Below are 16360 nucleotides of genomic sequence, written 5' to 3'. Positions count from 1 at the left end.
TACTCTTCAAAAAAGGTGCTTGGGTTTTGTTGTCTTGCAGTGGAAATGCAAAGGATTGTGGTCTTGAAGGGGTGTGTTCTATAGTGTCCTTTGTAGGTGTGTCCACTCGGCCAATGTGCGTCAGCTGTGCTGTTTTGTAATCCGTCCAATGTGCACTTGTCTGTTACTTTGCTGGCCGCAAACCACAGTAGTCCTGACCGCCACTAGGGGACTGCCATGGCGACTGTGTGATTGTAATATGTTCAGTGGTTGGCTGCAGAGCTGAAGGTTGGGTCGCCTATATCCAGGCCATTGCGCCACTGGCAGTCCGCCTTTTTTGCGTAGCAGTCGGCAGTCCTGTCTGTATAACTCGTAATAGGATGGTCTGGAAGACCGCCAGTGTGGTAGTCTTTTCAGCACCGCCAACATGGCGGTCTGGCGGTCTGACAGCCAAACTCATAATGAGGCCCAAAGTCTCAAGCCACTGACGGAAAGAGGCTGGTCGAAGAACACCAATAGTTGAAGTGTCAAACCCAACACCCACTATTTGTATATTTTTAGCAAAAGGTATGTTTAACAGCTAAGATGTCAAAACCCAGACCTAAAAACCTTGATTATCATTCACTGGCTGCCCACAAAAGTAGAAAAATAAAGCCAAGAATTCCTGAACTATGTGTAAACCTTTACTGCTTCATGAACCTCCAAAACAAACTAATAATCTCAGGAGGAAAACACAGCTAAAAGAGAATCTGGCATGCAGTATACAAAATTCTAAAAAGTGTATTAATCGAGCCTTTTCTGAATCATACTGATTATGACACTTCAACCCAGAAGGTATGTCAGCAGGCTAGGTCAGTATGCAAAACACCCAGCACCAGTGTGGAGACCTGCAAGGTCAACTCAGCCTTTCATCCTTCTGAGGTCGGCAATTCACTTCATTTTTCGCAAATAGTTATTTGAAGAGCTAAGAAAGATATAAGGGTGATATGACATGTTATATAAAATCTGTTATTGTAACGAGGAGAAATTGTTGCATTACACTTTTTCATTTGTAAACAGAAAACGCATCGGGTTCAACCATAAGCCATAGAAACTCTCCGTTGTAGTCCAGTGTTTCAATCTTCTGCATTTAGTTGCCATGTACTGCGCTCGGATCCCTTAGGGCGCAATTCAGTCCAAATAGAGAAAATACACAAATTCGACAAATACAAACACGACAGCGAGTACAGCCCAGTGAGAGTCCGTGTCCTTCTAGCTGCTTACATTCCCAAAGGGCTGGTCGGCGACGTACCATATTGAATTAGGACATGGTAATTGGCAGTTACAAAGGGACGGGACACAAAGAGTTAATCGATTTCAAGCTAATCCAAAGTTTAAAGGATGCTCTGAGGCTCAACACTTGCAAGAATGTGACCTTGGCACTGACCTCTGGCAGAAATCAGAGAGACCAATTATGCAGGAGGTGACGTGCTGTACCATGTCATATCCATCGGAGCATGGCGACATGGGGGAGGAGCGCCATGTAAACACAACCGTAACCATCACAATATTGCACTTATCAAACGCTCTGCGCCTCACAAAGACGAGAAGGCGCTATGCAAACACCAATACGCTCTTTTCAGTTATGCCAGCGTGTATTTATTGAGGTGGGGCTTCACTGGAAGATGTCAATCCATGGAGAGGGAAAACTGCAGCTCTAGTGGTTCCAATTCCCCTCACAACAGGAAATGATTTTTCAGGAAGTTTATACTCAAGGGTCAAACTCTTCTACACGAGTCAACAATTACTGACAAAGGCAATAGGTTTGTATAGTGCATACACCGAGAGGCACAACGATTATAGGTACGCATAGAGCATGTTCATAGGCACATAGAAATAAACACACCTAAGAGCCATTTTCACAAACAGCAACCAGTATAGATGAAACCAAGCACACAGTCTTAACAAACATGCAGGTACCAATACATAAATCATACATAACCCTGGGCCAAGTGACCACTGGGTGATGTGCCTCGAGGGGACACTGGGCCATGCGTTCAAGAGAAGCACTGTGTAACAGCACACCAAGGGATAAAGCTCAAGAGGGCATTGCTTGATGTGCCTTGTGCGAGCACCGGGTGATGTGCTTCAGAGAAGCACTGGGTCACGTGCTCAGAGGAGCACAGTATGATTGCACACCATGGGAGCACTAGAGATACAGCTCAAGAGGGCACCGCTTGATGTGTCTTGTGCGAGCACCGGGTGATGTGCTTCAGGGAAGCACTGGGTCACGTGGTCAGAGGGGCACAGTATGATTGCACACAATGGGAGCACTGGTGATACAGCTCTAGAGGGCACCGCTTGATGTGCCCTGTGCGAGCACCGGGTGATGTGCTTCAGGGAAGCACTGGGTCACGTGCTCAGAGGAGCACAGTATGATTGCACACCAGGGGAGCACTAGTGATACAGCTCAAGAGGGCACCGCTTGATGTGCTCTGTGGGAGCAACGGGTGATGTCCCTCAGGGAAGCACTGGGTCACGTGCTCACAGGGGCACAGTATGATTGCACACAATGGGAGCACTGGTGATACAGCTCTAGAGGGCACCGCTTGATGTGCCCTGTGTGAGCACCAGGTGATGTGCTTCAGGGAAGCACTGGGTCACGTGCTCAGAGGAGCACAGTATGATTGCACACCAGGAGAGCACTAGTGATACAGCTCAAGAGGGCACCGCTTGATATTCCCTGTGGGAGCACCGGGTGATGTGCCTCAGGGAAGCACTGGGTCACCTGCTCAGAGGAGCACAGTATGATTGCACACCAGGAGAGCACTAGTGATACAGCTCTAGAGGGCACCGCTTGATGTTCCCTGTGGGAGCACCGGGTGATGTGCCTCAGGGAAGCACTGGGTCACCTGCTCAGAGGAGCACAGTATGATTGCACACAATGGGAGCACTGGTGATACAGCTCTAGAGGGCACCGCTTGATGTGCCGCAAAGAAGCACTGGGTCACGTGCCCAAGGAAGCACTGTGTGCAGGCATAAAATGGAACACTAAAGATCCAGCTCGAGCGCACTGCTTGACGTACCTCCGGAGAGCACTGGGTGATGTGCCTCAGCAGAGCGCAGGGTAGTGTGCTTCAGAAGCAGTGTGTGGTGGCACACAGATGGAGCACTAGAGGTACAGCTCAAAAGAGCACTGCTTGATGTGCCTTGTGGGAGCAATGGGTGATGTGCCTTAGCACAGCAGAGGGTGATGTGTTCCATGAGCATATTGTGGCATCACACCAAGGGAGCACTAATGATGCAGTGCAGGAAAGGACCACTTGGTCTGCCGTGTGGGAGCAATGGGTGCTGCGTTTCAGGGAAGCACTGGCAGATGTGCCCCAAGGGAGAAGACAGTCACATGCTTGTGAAGCACAATGCGGTGCAGACCACAGCAGCACTACTGATACACCCCGGGAGCACCTCATGGGGGTACTGGGTGATGTGCCTCAGGTAAGTACTGGTTGACGAGCCCCAGAGAAACAGACTGTGAAGCGCACATTTTATAAGTGGACGCATTTTTAAACAAATGCCGAGTTACTTTGATGAGCACATGTAAAATGTGCCACTATTGCTTTTACTGGGAAAATATGCAGCTTATTTTCCTTCAAAAATAAAAAAGTGTAATGGTTTTGGGTTTAAGAGAGAAAAATTACAGACAAAACCATCACCTTTAAAGAAAGAAAGATCAAGAAGTGTATTTTTTAAGGTCGAGCCTGCGTCGCATGCCCATGCGCATGCGTTTTGCTTGCGAGACGCTTTAGGAGTTAGAAAAGGGCTCGGAGCCCCGTCCATGTCACGTCAGTGTCTTTCATTGGTTCGTGGGCTTGCCTGTTAAAATCTGCTTGCTTTCATTAGTGGAAGGCATGCATACGTCGTGCCTTTTCCAGTGGTTAGCCCTCCTCGAGCGCAGCAACCAAGTACTGAAAACATGCAAGGCTCGCTGTTTTCTGTCCAGTTTGTGGACTACTTTTTATCTTTTTTTGCAGTGCAATCTTGCTTGGCAAAAATTTTGCACTTTCCATGACATCGACCCTGTTACATAGTTAATTGCACTTTTGCCAGTTACGTAGATAATTGCACTTTTGCCGATAGGTTTCACTACGAGTGAACTATTGCGCTCTTTTTTTTTTTCATTTAATGTGGCAAGAAAGTCCAGTTGGGCGTTTACAACTGCTAATAGCTCTAACTCGGAGAAATGCGAGACCTGTTGCATTGCAAATGCTTGTTTTACTTAGTGGCAGTACACTGAAGGCTGCCTATAAGACACATAACTGACACCACTACAAAGAAGGCATCAAGCTGAGATGAAACGGTTTCCTTTGAAGAAATTATGTTGCTGCCCCTTATTTCCTGTTACCCCGGGCAAATGTCTTGGTGTGCCAGGCTATAGGGCCAGTCCTGTGGTTTGCATAAAGCAAAGTTTTTGTACCACATCAAAAGCAAATTCTACATATATCTTGTTCTCATAGTTGACAAACAAGTATGCCGAAAAATGGGGAGCTTTAACAGATATGGGGGGCCGCGGCAGGATCAAGCGCCAATTCAAGATGGGGCATGGCTCGCCATCTTTTGATGTCCTGGTCCTCGTGATCCTTTGGTCATCGCAAGCCTTGTGCTAGTGGGAGGGCAATGGGCTGAGCCGCAGGGAGTGGAATTAAAAAGGGGGTGAGATGGGGGCTCAGCTTTTGCTTTGCCGCCTCATCTCGCCCCTAGTCCCCCCGTCATCGTGCCACAGCTGATTTTCTCCCCGGCCAGCCTACCCTCTCCTTTCATGCCAGGAGGGTGTGTGTTTTTCGGTCATGGGAAGGGCCTTTTGTTTCCAAGTCGCAGTTGTATTGCTTGTGTGATTTCTTTTTTTTCTCCTTTGCCTTGCATGTTTTGTCAAGTATTCCAGATGCCTTTTGTCATACTTGGGTGGGGTGAGTTCATAGTTGTTGGGGACTTTTTCAGGGTCACCCTGCACATTTCACAAAATAATACACTCACGAGATCAGTGTCAGCGGGACCTGAAGGGGGAGTGGCTGCAGCATTTGTTAGAGAAGCTGCAATTGGCAGAGTTAGGGTGGTCGCTCCTGCAGCGCTGAGCCCACCCTTACACAACTGCATTGTTGCTTTGGGACACTGGCCCTTTGGGGTGTTGGAGGATGCAGGATGCAGTCAGTACTAGGGGACAAAGGCATGACCTGGTTGCACTAATTGGCACTCTGATGGACACGAGCGGTGCCTGAGGAGTGAGCACTCTGGGGTGAGCAGGACTCCTACATGGAGATTGGCTCCACTATCTCGTGTAAACAGTGCTTTGAAAGAGAAGCATAGGGATTTTCACGTAAGAGTGTTAAATCCAGATTACGGCATGAGGTGATCCAGGTACAAGCCAACCACGAGCTCACAGAAGTTGCTTGCCAAGGTGGTAGAGGGGCTAGGTGACTCAATGTCTAGCTGAGTGTTAAACATAGGGAAAAACATGTAAAACCATTTATATTTTTGAGTTTAGTTGTGAAGGATAAAGAAATTTGATATGTCTGAGTGTAATAAATACGGCCTGAGATTTGACAATCTCCAACTAAAAACTCAAAAACCAACTGCACTGAATTGTTGACCACAGGTAGGCAAAATGTCACCAGGAACCTAAGGAAGATGAAAGCTTAGACCCTTGAGTCCTGCAGCAAGAATCAGTAGCCTGCTAGGATATTCCAATCTGGCTTCTAGGTTGGAAGAATGGAGAGGAGGAGGAGGCAGGGTGTGGCAGACCTCCACTAGGGACGATGATTGCACCAGAAACAAGCTAGACAGATACCAAGGTTTCTATTTTGGATCCAAGGGGTGAATTCTATTAAGCCCCTGCCTCAAGAACATCAACAAAGTGTATATTTTGTTGTTTGTTTGCTTAAGTGACTTGCAACTGCAAAAATTGCATATTGGTGCTAATCAAGTAATTTATTGAGTCTACTAGTGCCCATATTATTGCCATGGGTAAACTACCAGCTGCTGTCCATTTTTAGGTCTCACCCAGGCATCGCATGCACTGTCCCTTCGAAACATGCTGTTTTCGATCTGTGGGCTTTTACCATGCCCAACTCTTTTCTATTGTTCCTTCATGTGCCTTTAAAAATTCTCGCATTTTAGTAGTAAGTTGTTCCCTTTTGTCTCTCCTTTTGGCGTACTGTTCCCTCCCATACGACTGGCCCTGTTACATGTCTCATTTCGCTTCTGCCTATTTAAGTTACTTTCATGCACTATTTTTTTGTTTGCTGCTGCTCGAGTTGTTGTGTCTTTTGTCTTGCGGTAACAAACGCACTTCACTGACATTCACAGCTTTTTTAAAATTTTATTTTTGACAGTAAATACACACGAGTTCATTGACTGCACCTGTGGGCTCGTCTGTTCTTACGAGGTGAGTCATTTCACCCCATTTAAAACGAGTGATGTTTTCATTTTTTTTCTTACGAGGAGGTAGGGTGTGTGCTGCTTATATCTGTTGGTGCTCCTTCAGGGGTGGGCATAGATGGGAGATGCCCCCGCAGAGGCTGCTCCGAAGTGAAGGGCGATGGTGGCTTCCACAGGTGGCAGTGCTCGAGTCCAGCACCACCGCAGCTTGTTTTCATAATTATTTGTTGGACTGCATGGCCGAGCAGCATGTGAGGTGTCCTCTGCCACCGACCAAGTGCCAATCCGCCTGTAATTAACTGGAGACACATTCTACGTTGCTATGAGGACAGCAAACATTGTTTGGAAGCTCTGCACATTGCTGCTTTTATCAGCACTGCTGTACTGCGCATTGTGCTGTGCTGCGCATTGTGCTGTAGTGCGCATTGTGCTGCACAGAGCCATCCGGCCTGTACTGGCATCACTGGACACACATCTCCCCTCCTGTGAGCACAGACCTGTCTGTTTGTTATGCAGAGCTAAAGCTTCTTTGATGCTTTCCTCATTTTTTCCTAATAAGCACTCCCGAGGTCAGCTCATTTCTGGGCATCAAACTTCTTTTTGCCTTTCATAGCTGCTTCCGATGTTAACACACTTCTGGTCAATATCTCCTACCCACACTGTGCCATCAGGGTGACACAGATATGTTTTATTCTTGTTTCTGTTGTTGTTTGCAGCTTATTGCACACACAGATTGCTTTATGCTGATCTGCAGCCCCAGGTAACCACCAGGACCGGCAACAGGTTGCAGTATCCTTTCAGAGGAAGTATGCAGCACCAAGCCTCGCATACTCTCGTGCAACTCCATCCCATCCAAGGCAGTTCCCTACTCTACCCTTTAGCTGTGGTTCAGTGTCATGTACACTGGACTTCGAGTGCCCCAATGATCTGTAAGGTCTGATAGGGGGGGCAGTGGCGCATATCTCAATTGCATGCAGAAGTCAGCTGGGCACGCTGTCTAAATAAGTAAACACATTTAGGCCCATATTTATACTTTTTTAGCGCCGCATTTGCGCCGCTTTTTGATGCAAAAACGGCGCAAACTTACAAAATACAATTGTATTGCGCAAGTTTGCGCTGTTTCTGCGTCAACAAATTACGCAAATGCAACGCTAAAAAAGTATAAATATGGGCCTTAATCTATGCACCATTTCCTTCATGTTGGAGTGTTTGCATCATCATCATCATCAATAATATAGGGCGCATCTGGTGGCACCAGTCATCAGTGAGCTCCCACAATCCCTGCCCCTTGCTGCCCTGATTATGCTCTCTAATCCAGCTTGCACAGTAAGATAACTATTATTCTCTATAGCATGACAAGTATTACTTTTCATAGGTCTTCTATGAGCCATTCTTCAGTTGTATCTGCCACAAATAAAGAATACATATTTGTCAGAATAAATAATACGTGGCCTGTTATTTAGTTGCCCATCTGTTTCCTTTTGGTAAACCGGGTGTTTCAGCCAGTGTATTCGGTTTCTCTCCAGATCCGCAGTAAAAATATATACACTTATGTGTCTGCATATACTTTTTTAAAGTGAACGTGGGGGTTGTCACACTGCCCAGTAGAACAAACTGAGTTCTGGTGTTTGAATTAGAGCAAATGTTGTCCTGGTGCTTGAGTGGCAAAACAGGCACATCTGTTGCTTACGTTAGGGCCTGGGATCCCTCCTCAGAAAATTAATATAACTAGTTTTGCATTCGTGATATGCAAATGTTTGCAATTAATTTTGCTAACTAGTACAAATAAAAAAAAACTTTAATCCTTGCATTGGCATCTTCACCCCATCTCCCCTTGTCTTTCTATATTTTGCACTAACTGCTTTGGATAGCTTATTTTTGTATGTTAACTTTTCAACATGCTGCACAGCAGTCACAATACTCCACAACATAGCTTAAAGACATTGGCAAAGGCAATAGCTCTGGCTGAACACTTATAAGGTCCCAACGGCGAGACCGATTGGCTATGCTAATGCTTGTCTAGGATGCACCCATTTATACTAAACAGAAGTAAGCTCAACCATGTAACACCATCTCTGCTCAGCAGCAGATCTGTAAGTGCTGGTATCTTGTCACAAGGAAACAGCTTCCTAAGTGCTTCAGGAGGGGCCTGGAAGGTGGCCTAGTTACAACACTGTGTATCAGAGGTGTCACCCTAATCTTAGTGGTTCCTCGTCCCTTCACTCAACACTATACCTTACTAACTTTTCTTCAGTTTCTTACAGATGGGCCACAGATTCTTAAACTACTAATTGTCAGGATCATGTTGCATAGGAAGGGCTTTTCCTTCCTTAACCCTTTTCACCTTTAATGCCCCATCACAGAGAATGAATGTACAACCATACCTTAGTTGATGTCAAAAGGTTCTTGTGACACCTTCCCTTTGTTTCTTTCTCAGTTCTATAATGGTTACTTGAATTTAGGGTCCTCCTCTTTCATCTTTCCTCCACTTCAGAGTTTATGCTAGACAATACGGGCCAGTGGCTTTATTCCTACACAGTGAACCATTTCCTCTATCCCTTTCACACCTTCGTGGACGTCTCCAACTCTTGCAAGCTTACAGTATACAGTAGCAGCTGCATTGGTGCCAGAGGACCACAAGTACTTAGTAAAAGGAAGATATGACCAGATTAAAGTGTACTGTGTTTCTACCCCTGTGAATTACTACCCCGTTCTGACTTTGATTATTGCACTTACTCATTATAGTAGCCCAGAACTACTATAGTCGGGTTTTGCAAGTTGTTCATGATTTCTTCCACTGAACTTTTTCTGGATGTTCTGACCATTGTTCTTGGTCCTCCCCTTTCTGACATCACACTAGCACCTGTCCTGACATTTTTAAGTCTCACCTGCTACACAGAGAATGTGCTGTCTGTTGCATGATATATTGTTAGCTTACAGTGAGCTTAGAGCTGCTAATGGCCTACCATTGGTTGGCTTCATTGTCAACCTCATTTGCTTGCTTCTTATTCGTTAGTGTGTGTGTTTTTCTTTCTCTTCTTGTGTTTGTCCCTCTCTTGGACATTACTGTGTCCTTCCACTGCTTGCTTCGGGTGCTATTTTTTTCTTTTTGTTTAGGCACTGCAAGAGAGTGCATGTGTTTTCTAGCAGTCTCCCTAGTGTGCTTCTCCTTCCCTCTCTACGCTGGTCTCTCTCACCTGTGTTTTCTCCCTCACCACCCTCCATGATGCCTTCTTACTTGTGTGCTCCCCAGCCTGCATTGCTTTCTCGCTCTTGTATTTCTCGCTGCCCCATGCTACTCTCTCTCTTGCTCATTTGCTTTTCTCCCCATCCTCCGTGCTCCATGTTGCTCTCCCTCCTACATGTTTGAACCCCCATGCTGTTCTTTTTGCTTTCCCCTCTCCCTGCTTTTGGCCCACCATGTTGCTTCAGCCCCACTGGCCCCTTTGATTTGTTTTTGTGCCCCTCCACACACGTTGCTTTCTCATTTTCTTTGTCCTGTGTTGCTTCCCCCACCTGCTTTCCAAAAAAACCTTTAGTATATTAGTCTGAGTTGGATTTGGAAATAAACAGAAGAAAAAAGAGGCTGTGTCATTTGGAAGGCGCATGCATGAGTGGTGCTTGTGCCTGCAAAATTATGCAGTATTTTATTTTCCCTTATTTAGCCATGCTGCACAGCACCAGGGATCCTGTGGAGCATGGATAAAATGTATTGGCAAAGCAAAAAGTCCCAAAGGTGAATCCTACTGCTTTTGCCAATGCTTGTTCTTTTGAGCTGTTTCCTGCTCGCATCTCCTCCAGACCACTAAGGTTTTTCACCAATGTTCTCTAACATCCCAAGATTTTAGATCCTAAATTTAGGGGTCAACGCCTTAGAAGCGAGGCACCCATTCTCCTTTCATGGACTAGAGTCCTAGTGCTTTCACCTTGAACTGAAAACCGTACCTTCAAAGTCACCTATTCTTGTAGTTGCAAATACCTCCATTTGTTTTTTAGGGACAAGATAATTTATTGCAATGTCCAGGAAGAATGCACAAAGACCAAATAAAACACCAGAAAGGAACGAGCCGTGGGGCATAATGCAACTCGAAATCCTGTACCACCTTCCAGCCTGTTTGTGGTCCCCGCGGCTCCCTGTCATCATTTCCCTGTTCTCAAATAGTCAGTCAATATGCATTCTGCGATTTGTTGCTTACATCTTGTCACCTGTGAGAGGTTTTACCTGAATCGTCACATGTACTCTACCCGCTGCTCCCCTACTGTGAGGGTCCACCCACTTAGAAGCGCTCTTTCAATTAGAGGGTGTTTTACGTGGCTCAGCCTCAGGCAAGTTCAGAACCCACAAACATGAAGCGACCTTCCCTGGTTTCAACAAATACTATAGATCTGTTATTTGGGCCGGAACAGTCCGCAAATACATCCTCAGTATTTTGCCTAGTCTACTGGCAATTGTTCAAATAGACAGAAACCCTTTTTATCGTATTTCCTTTCAGTAGGACACCTAAAATGGCCGACAGATGAAAAACAGGAAATATTTGGGTGACATTTAAGTAAAACATACTTACTGGGCCTGCATTTGTACCACACAACAAGGTATTTGCTGGTTCCGGGGCACGGGTCTGCACCAAACAGTCGGCTATTAACAAGAAACTGGCAGCTCCTTCGGTCCTGGCACTCGTCCAACATTTTCTACAAAGGCAGGTGCACAGAGAAGAAAACAGAGGCCCTTTAGTATGTGCAGCGGGAGCCCCCGGGGGACAATCAGTCTTTATTTCAGGTTTAACATGGGTCTGGACTGCAGAAACGTGAGGTTCAGTAAAAATACACTTCAGCTAACATTTTCAGACTCTTAAGAGATCATGCATCTTGTAATCATTATATTTAGGGCACAGATATTCTGCACTGTCATGTAACAATGAGTGGCCCAGTTTGTGAAATTGTTCAGTCTAAAATCAGTTTGAGGCCAGGTGAGTAGGCTTCATCTTAGGAGGGCTTATGTAGTCTTCTAACTCAAAGTGTGTCTGCTAGTTAAGATTTCAGTAGATAGATAAGCAGAGTCAATTTGGCTTGAAATGGTGACCATTAAGCATGACCTTAAATTCAATTGTCAGTTCGTTTAACGTTGCACTACATCTGTCTTTCACTTCAGCAGGGTTTGTACGATCGATGCCCCTGGAGACGAAATCCATTCGCCAAACGAAACAACAAAACATCTCTCTAACAAATTCTCAGATGTCTGCATACTGAAACAAAAGTTGTCAAAGTCAATAGGGCACACCTTTTTGACCTAGTGGCTTTGCCAGTGAATGTTAGCCTGGCTGCAAACCAGTCGCAGCATAGCTAAAGCTAAATATATATGTATTAATTTACTTACAATGCCAGGCTTATGCACCTAGAAAATGAAGCCGCATTCTTTTGTTGTTTTTGTTAGTTACCGATCCAAGTCAGTATTAATATGCTCGACATACGCCACAGGGAATTCTCTCAAATCCAGTCACAGCAAAAAAACACATAATTAGACACAAGTGAGAAATCCAGCTTTTAACACAGGATATAGAATATACCAAAGAATAATGGGCCAGATGTATGACCGTCAGTGTTTGAAACTCGCAATTTGTAGCCACTCGCAGATTGTGAGTCACAAACACTGATGGACAACAGTGTCTGAGACAATGCTTGAGATTCCCAAATGGGTCGCAAGGGACCTGTCTCATTAATATTCATGAGGCAGGTCCTTGAGAATGGCCAGCACTCACAGGGATGGTGGTCTGCTGGGGTCAGCAGACCACCTGGTCTGTGACTGCTTTTTAAATAAAGCAGTTTTTTTTTTAATACAGCCCATTTTCTTAATGGAAAATGGGATGCATTTCAAACAAAAACATGAAAAGTTATCTTTTCAATTTTTAAGAGTGGGCAGAGATCCCTGGGACTACTGTCTGCCCTTAAAAAAATTGGCACCCCCATTCACCAAGGGGAAGGGGTCCCTTGGGGACCCTTTCCCGTTTGGAATGGGTTACCACCTCCTCTACGGAGTCAGTAAAGTATGGATGTTTTGCAACTTCTCTCGCAAAAAATTCATAAATGCCAGTGCAATTCGGTATTAGGAAGGGACGCCCTAAACATACCTCTTCTTAATACCAAATCGCAAAAGCAAAATGCGACTCAGTAATAAGTTACTGAGTCGCATTTTGTCTTTTGTACATGGTAAAATGCATTTTACCGGTTGTAAACGGCCTGATGGGCCATTTGCGACCGGTAAAATGATTGGTTCATCTGGCCCAATATGTCTAATTTAAATATATTTTACCTCATAGCAAGTACACAAAATGACCATAGAGGCATTTTTAAACGAATCTATGGCCAGAAAACATTTAACATATATTGAGGTGGCATAAGCAATTATTGATTTTCTATAAAAAATAAATGTCAAATTCACATAGCTTGAGCGAGGTAAATACATGCACATCCTTTCTTCTAGGGGGCTATATCAATCCTATATTTATGAGAGCACTGTTTTTTATCTCTCCCATACTCATTCTCAGATTAACAAAAGTATAGCACACAATTATGGTTTAATGAATTCAATGATTAATTAGACTGTATTACACACTCCTTATCTAAAGGTTTCATCTTCAACTTCTCACTCAGGCCTCATAATGACAGATACACTAAGCATTTTAAGATTGCTCCGATGTATCAACACAAAGGATGTGCGTCTAACAAGGGTCTGAACAAGGAATGAATGCAGTAGCAATTCTCTAACAATGTTAGTCATACCTCACAACTCCTTGCCCGGTTCCTCATCAAATGGTCAGAGCAAGAGTACAATGTGGCCCGCTAAGTTGCCTATAGTTTTCAAAAACATCACAGTACCAGCTCTAAACATGACACAAGCATGGTCCACCAAAAGAATGTAAAAAAGAAAATGAGACTAACAACATCAGAGGTGGTGAACTGCCAAGAGCAATCAACAGTGCCCTACTGCTGCCCATCAGCAGGATGTCAAAGAGGCATACAAAGAAGCACTCCTGAAGGCCTAGAAAGTGTTCCTTGGAGGGACACTAGAATCCTCACCCTATCTCAACATCAAACTACTCATCCCACACGGAACTGACAGATGAAATACCTCCTACACCCTAAACATGCTGAGGACAAATCACATCCCTAAACTGTACCCCTGTAGCATATCCAACACTTCCTTGTTGCCCTATCCAATGTCCACTGACACGTCAAACCTCACCTCAACAGGTGACCCTCCATACACATCACAGACTATTATACCCTATTATGCCATCACCGACATCAGCCACTTTCCTTTCTTCAAGCAGCTCATGACATAAGAAACAACACTTGCAACACCCACGACCAAGACCTTGACCTGTACTCTAATCCAATATACTATCTGGCTCTGAAATAACTCTATTTCAATGTAGGCTCCATTCTCACGTTCCTAGCAATTAGAATACCAGTGAAGGGCAGTATGTATTCTGAACAAAATCAAGCCACTGCCGCCCCTTTCTATGAAGGACCAGCCCAAACATCATGGATAATACCAAGTACAAGATAATAGCCAAACACATTTTCTAGCCAAAGTAATTAACTTATGATCTCCCCAAATCGCTCCATTGCGTCCGTGTCTTGCATGACCATGAGCCTCCATAAGCACTCATTGCGGGTTATGCTCCGCCTCTCAACACCAGCTGGCAAGCTGGACCACTAGACCCTTCTTTAAAGACCAAGCTTCTCCTTGGCGCCAATAGCATCTTTTCTTAAATACAACTAAAGATGACCCTTGGGACCTACAGTGCTCTTTGGCCTCTCTTGATCACCTCACTCCACGTCATTATGGACACAATTCCCAGTCCTAGGATTGTGGGAGGGAGTCCATTGATATATTTAGATCACCCCACCTAATAACAATGATGTGTCAGTGAAATGCTCAGGCCTGGAAACACTGGTGCAGGTCTGGTGAAGGTGGAGGCCCGTATCTACAAGGCCACCAAAGCCACTTTGTGTGGCTTTTCATGGCCTTGTAAATATGGTGTAAGGCAACACAGTGGAAGTTGCTGCATTGCCTTACACTGCATCAGGGAGGCGTTCTATGGGAATTGCAATGGATTTTCCCACACAACACCCATGGTTTTTGACGCATTCCCAGATTTACAAGAATCTGTAAACCTGGGAATACGTTAAAACTGTACGCCTCCCCAGGGCAGGTGCAAAGAGGAGAAATAGGTTTCTTTCTCCTCGTTGTTTCCTCTTTCTTTTTGCATATAGGTGCCCCTTCCTGCATAAAAACAAACCTGCTGACAACTCAGGCACCCTTGTACCATGGTGTAAGGAGGCCTGTGTTGGCCCTAGGCAGCAATTTGTGCACCAGCGTAGGGGGAAATGACATAAAAGCACCGTACCATATAGATACTGTGCATTTCTGCCCTTTCCATGTGGCGTAGGGCAGCGCAGCACGGTTACTTGCTGTGCTGCCCTGCGCCACGTGGCTTTTAAATATGCCCCTAGGTATCAAGGCTCTATATTAGAAGGTATACCCATTTCATAAAAGCTGCACTGTTCTTTTCAACTGACCCTTGTCGCAAATCAGACACATACACTATTGTTGCAGAGTCTGAAGTGGTGACATTAAATCCACCCATTCCTAGTGACCAGACTGTAGTCAACTATTTGATCTCCCTGTAGCCTAGCAGTTGTAATACCCTGACCTTTCTGAAAGAATGGCTTTTCTTAAGGACATATCGAGGAACAGAAAGTCATTCAAAACAATTCAGCAAAGATGGCAACAGACTCCACCATTATCTGTAGTTTCCGAAAACCCTATTCGGAGTGCAGCCTACAAGACAACTGACCGCTAAAGTTTCCCCAAACTTCATTACGCCACTTTGCAATGTTGTTTTTTGTGGTTTGCATTAATGTTTACATAACTCTCACTAAATGCACAGTCCCAAGGTATATTTTAGCACCATGAGATGTTTTATCTCATTTATCAGCCTCATAAATAAGTATTATCAAAGTCAATGGGCCTGGGTTTAAAGTGCCAACGCACACAACCACAGGCATTCACAAATGTTTTTTTTGTTTGTTGCATGACCAAATGAAGCTTAGCACATTAAATCTAGATCTACAGACTTGGCCAATACAGGGGCAATAATACAAACAAGCATTTGCAATGCAATGGGTCTTGCATTTGCTTGAGTTAGAGCTATTAGCATTGTAAATGCATAACTGGATTTTTCTTGCCACATAAATTTGTCAACACTGCCAAATAATTTGGTCCTCTCTGTCACATAAGTCCAGTGGTCCTGCATATAACTAAAGCACTTCCATGTACCTTCTTCCTCTCTCTGCAGCAAAAAAACAAAATATTGCTATTATTTATTATATTTATTTATAGTATTATTTTGGGGTCCTCCCAACCTAGTGTGGGAACCCAAAGATGACCTAGACAGAAAGAGCACATCATGCAGACCGTTTATATGGTGGTCCCATTGTCCTAGAACCTCCACACCGTGAGTTATGGGCAAAAAGGTTTTATAAAAGGAATGTCCTGCAAAGCATTATAGGGCAAGCTTCCAGGTGCATCAAATATTGTAGTATCTGGACTGTAATCTCAGAACAGCTTCTAAAGGGCACCACAGCAAAAATAGCAACTGTAAGAAACATGATCCTATAACCCTACAGTCAGCCCCTAAAGGGCATAACCACAAGAAGAGAGAATAGCTGAAAGTAATACAGTGTAACCATATATTTAGTCCCTAGAGGGTGTAGTGCCTTACACATTTTCAGGCCTAGCAGGCCTATTGCAATAATAAAAACACAAAGTACTTCCAGCCATAAAACAGAAGTTCCAGCCATAAGAACTGAAAAAGACACTGAATGGTGGGAGAGGTTACTATTTTATCCCCCCCCCCCAACGTAATGTGGGAATCCAGACCTAGGCAGACCCATACCTAGACAG

At 44.7% G+C, this 16360-nt stretch overlaps 1 protein-coding gene across 4 annotated transcripts in view; it reads right to left on the bottom strand.

Annotated features, from left to right (window-relative positions):
• The window catches only part of EVA1A (eva-1 homolog A, regulator of programmed cell death), a 718938-nt gene that overhangs the window by 463152 nt on the left and 239426 nt on the right, over positions 1–16360 (bottom strand). For all 4 annotated transcript variants that reach the window (XM_069236051.1, XM_069236050.1, XM_069236049.1 and 1 more), the window contains exon 3: positions 10956–11079. In XM_069236051.1, the coding sequence (XP_069092152.1) occupies positions 10956–11079 (124 nt within the window). The remainder of the gene's footprint in view (positions 1–10955; positions 11080–16360) is intronic.

Source organism: Pleurodeles waltl, chromosome 5 (assembly GCF_031143425.1).
Source record: "Pleurodeles waltl isolate 20211129_DDA chromosome 5, aPleWal1.hap1.20221129, whole genome shotgun sequence".
In the NCBI taxonomy this organism is placed as follows: domain Eukaryota; kingdom Metazoa; phylum Chordata; class Amphibia; order Caudata; family Salamandridae; genus Pleurodeles; species Pleurodeles waltl.
Note: the sequence above shows the minus strand (reverse complement) of the source record. Positions and strands in the feature narration are given on the sequence as shown.